The sequence below is a fragment of the Cucumis melo genome, chromosome 7 (assembly GCF_025177605.1).
Source record: "Cucumis melo cultivar AY chromosome 7, USDA_Cmelo_AY_1.0, whole genome shotgun sequence".
Lineage (NCBI taxonomy): Eukaryota > Viridiplantae > Streptophyta > Magnoliopsida > Cucurbitales > Cucurbitaceae > Cucumis > Cucumis melo.
In genome coordinates, this window is record NC_066863.1 from 15,845,463 (window position 1) to 15,846,429 (window position 967).

The window sequence follows — 967 nt, forward strand, 5'->3', positions numbered from 1 at the left end:
TTAATATAAGTCTATTACGGACAATGTCTTCCAAGTCTGATTTTTTATTTATAGTTATTTTGATTTGTTAGAATTATCTAGTAACTAATATTTTTATCATCTAAAAATTAACCGAAATAATCAATTTCAATCACCATCGAATAGTAATATTATTGTTTTAAAAATTAAACTTCAGTTTATTTATTGATAAAAATGTCCAAGTACATAGCCCTTAAAGAAGATTGGATATAACCAAAATAATGCTGCATATATCATTCAGAGTCTTGCCATTCTTCAAAAGCAACGACGTATCCTTTGGTGGCTGCCCGAACTCACCCTGACAGTTGTCAACTTCTGTCATGGCATCATAAGTTACAATATTGACAGCATTAAAGTCACCAACTGCCAAGTCCTTTTGGGCATTTTCAATGTGACCAACAATTTTATTGTAGCTCTCAGCGCAAGACGAATATCGTTGCTTAAGTTGAGGATTGGTGGTGGTTTTTTCCAGTGAGTTGGCTAGTGTCAAAGACTTGCAAGCATTTGTATTGGCAAGGTTTAAGGTGTATATGACCAAGCCCTTTAAATCTGTAGTGCCTGCAGATTTCAACACATTTGAACAAAATGGTGGGTTTGAGGTGTTTGGACAGACGGTGGAAACGTTGTCGATAGATGATGCCACATTTGAAATGATGGTGAACAAAAAAACTCCAAAGAGAGAGATAATAATGGAACAAGAGTTATTGGCCATTTTAATTTCTTTGTTGTTTGATAGTATTGTGTCCTTATTGATGTGGGTCATTTCATCAATACATATATATATATAGATGAAATCTAGAGAAATGGTTTCTCTCTTATGAAGGAGAAAGGGAAGTTGTAATTACATTATTAAAGAGCCTATTTTAGTATTTTGTTTGTTTTATTTCGTTCTTTTGTTATTTTTATCTTTAAAAAGTTAACCAAAATCAATTCATGAATAACCAAGATG

At 32.5% G+C, this 967-nt stretch overlaps 1 protein-coding gene across 1 annotated transcript; it reads right to left on the minus strand.

Moving 5' to 3' along the window:
* Positions 1–211: 211 nt before the first annotated feature.
* Positions 212–730, minus strand: LOC127150384 (pectinesterase inhibitor-like). The gene has a single exon (XM_051088090.1). It carries the CDS (start codon positions 728–730, stop codon positions 212–214), a length of 519 nt encoding a protein of 172 aa, XP_050944047.1.
* Between the last annotated feature and the right edge of the window lie 237 nt (positions 731–967).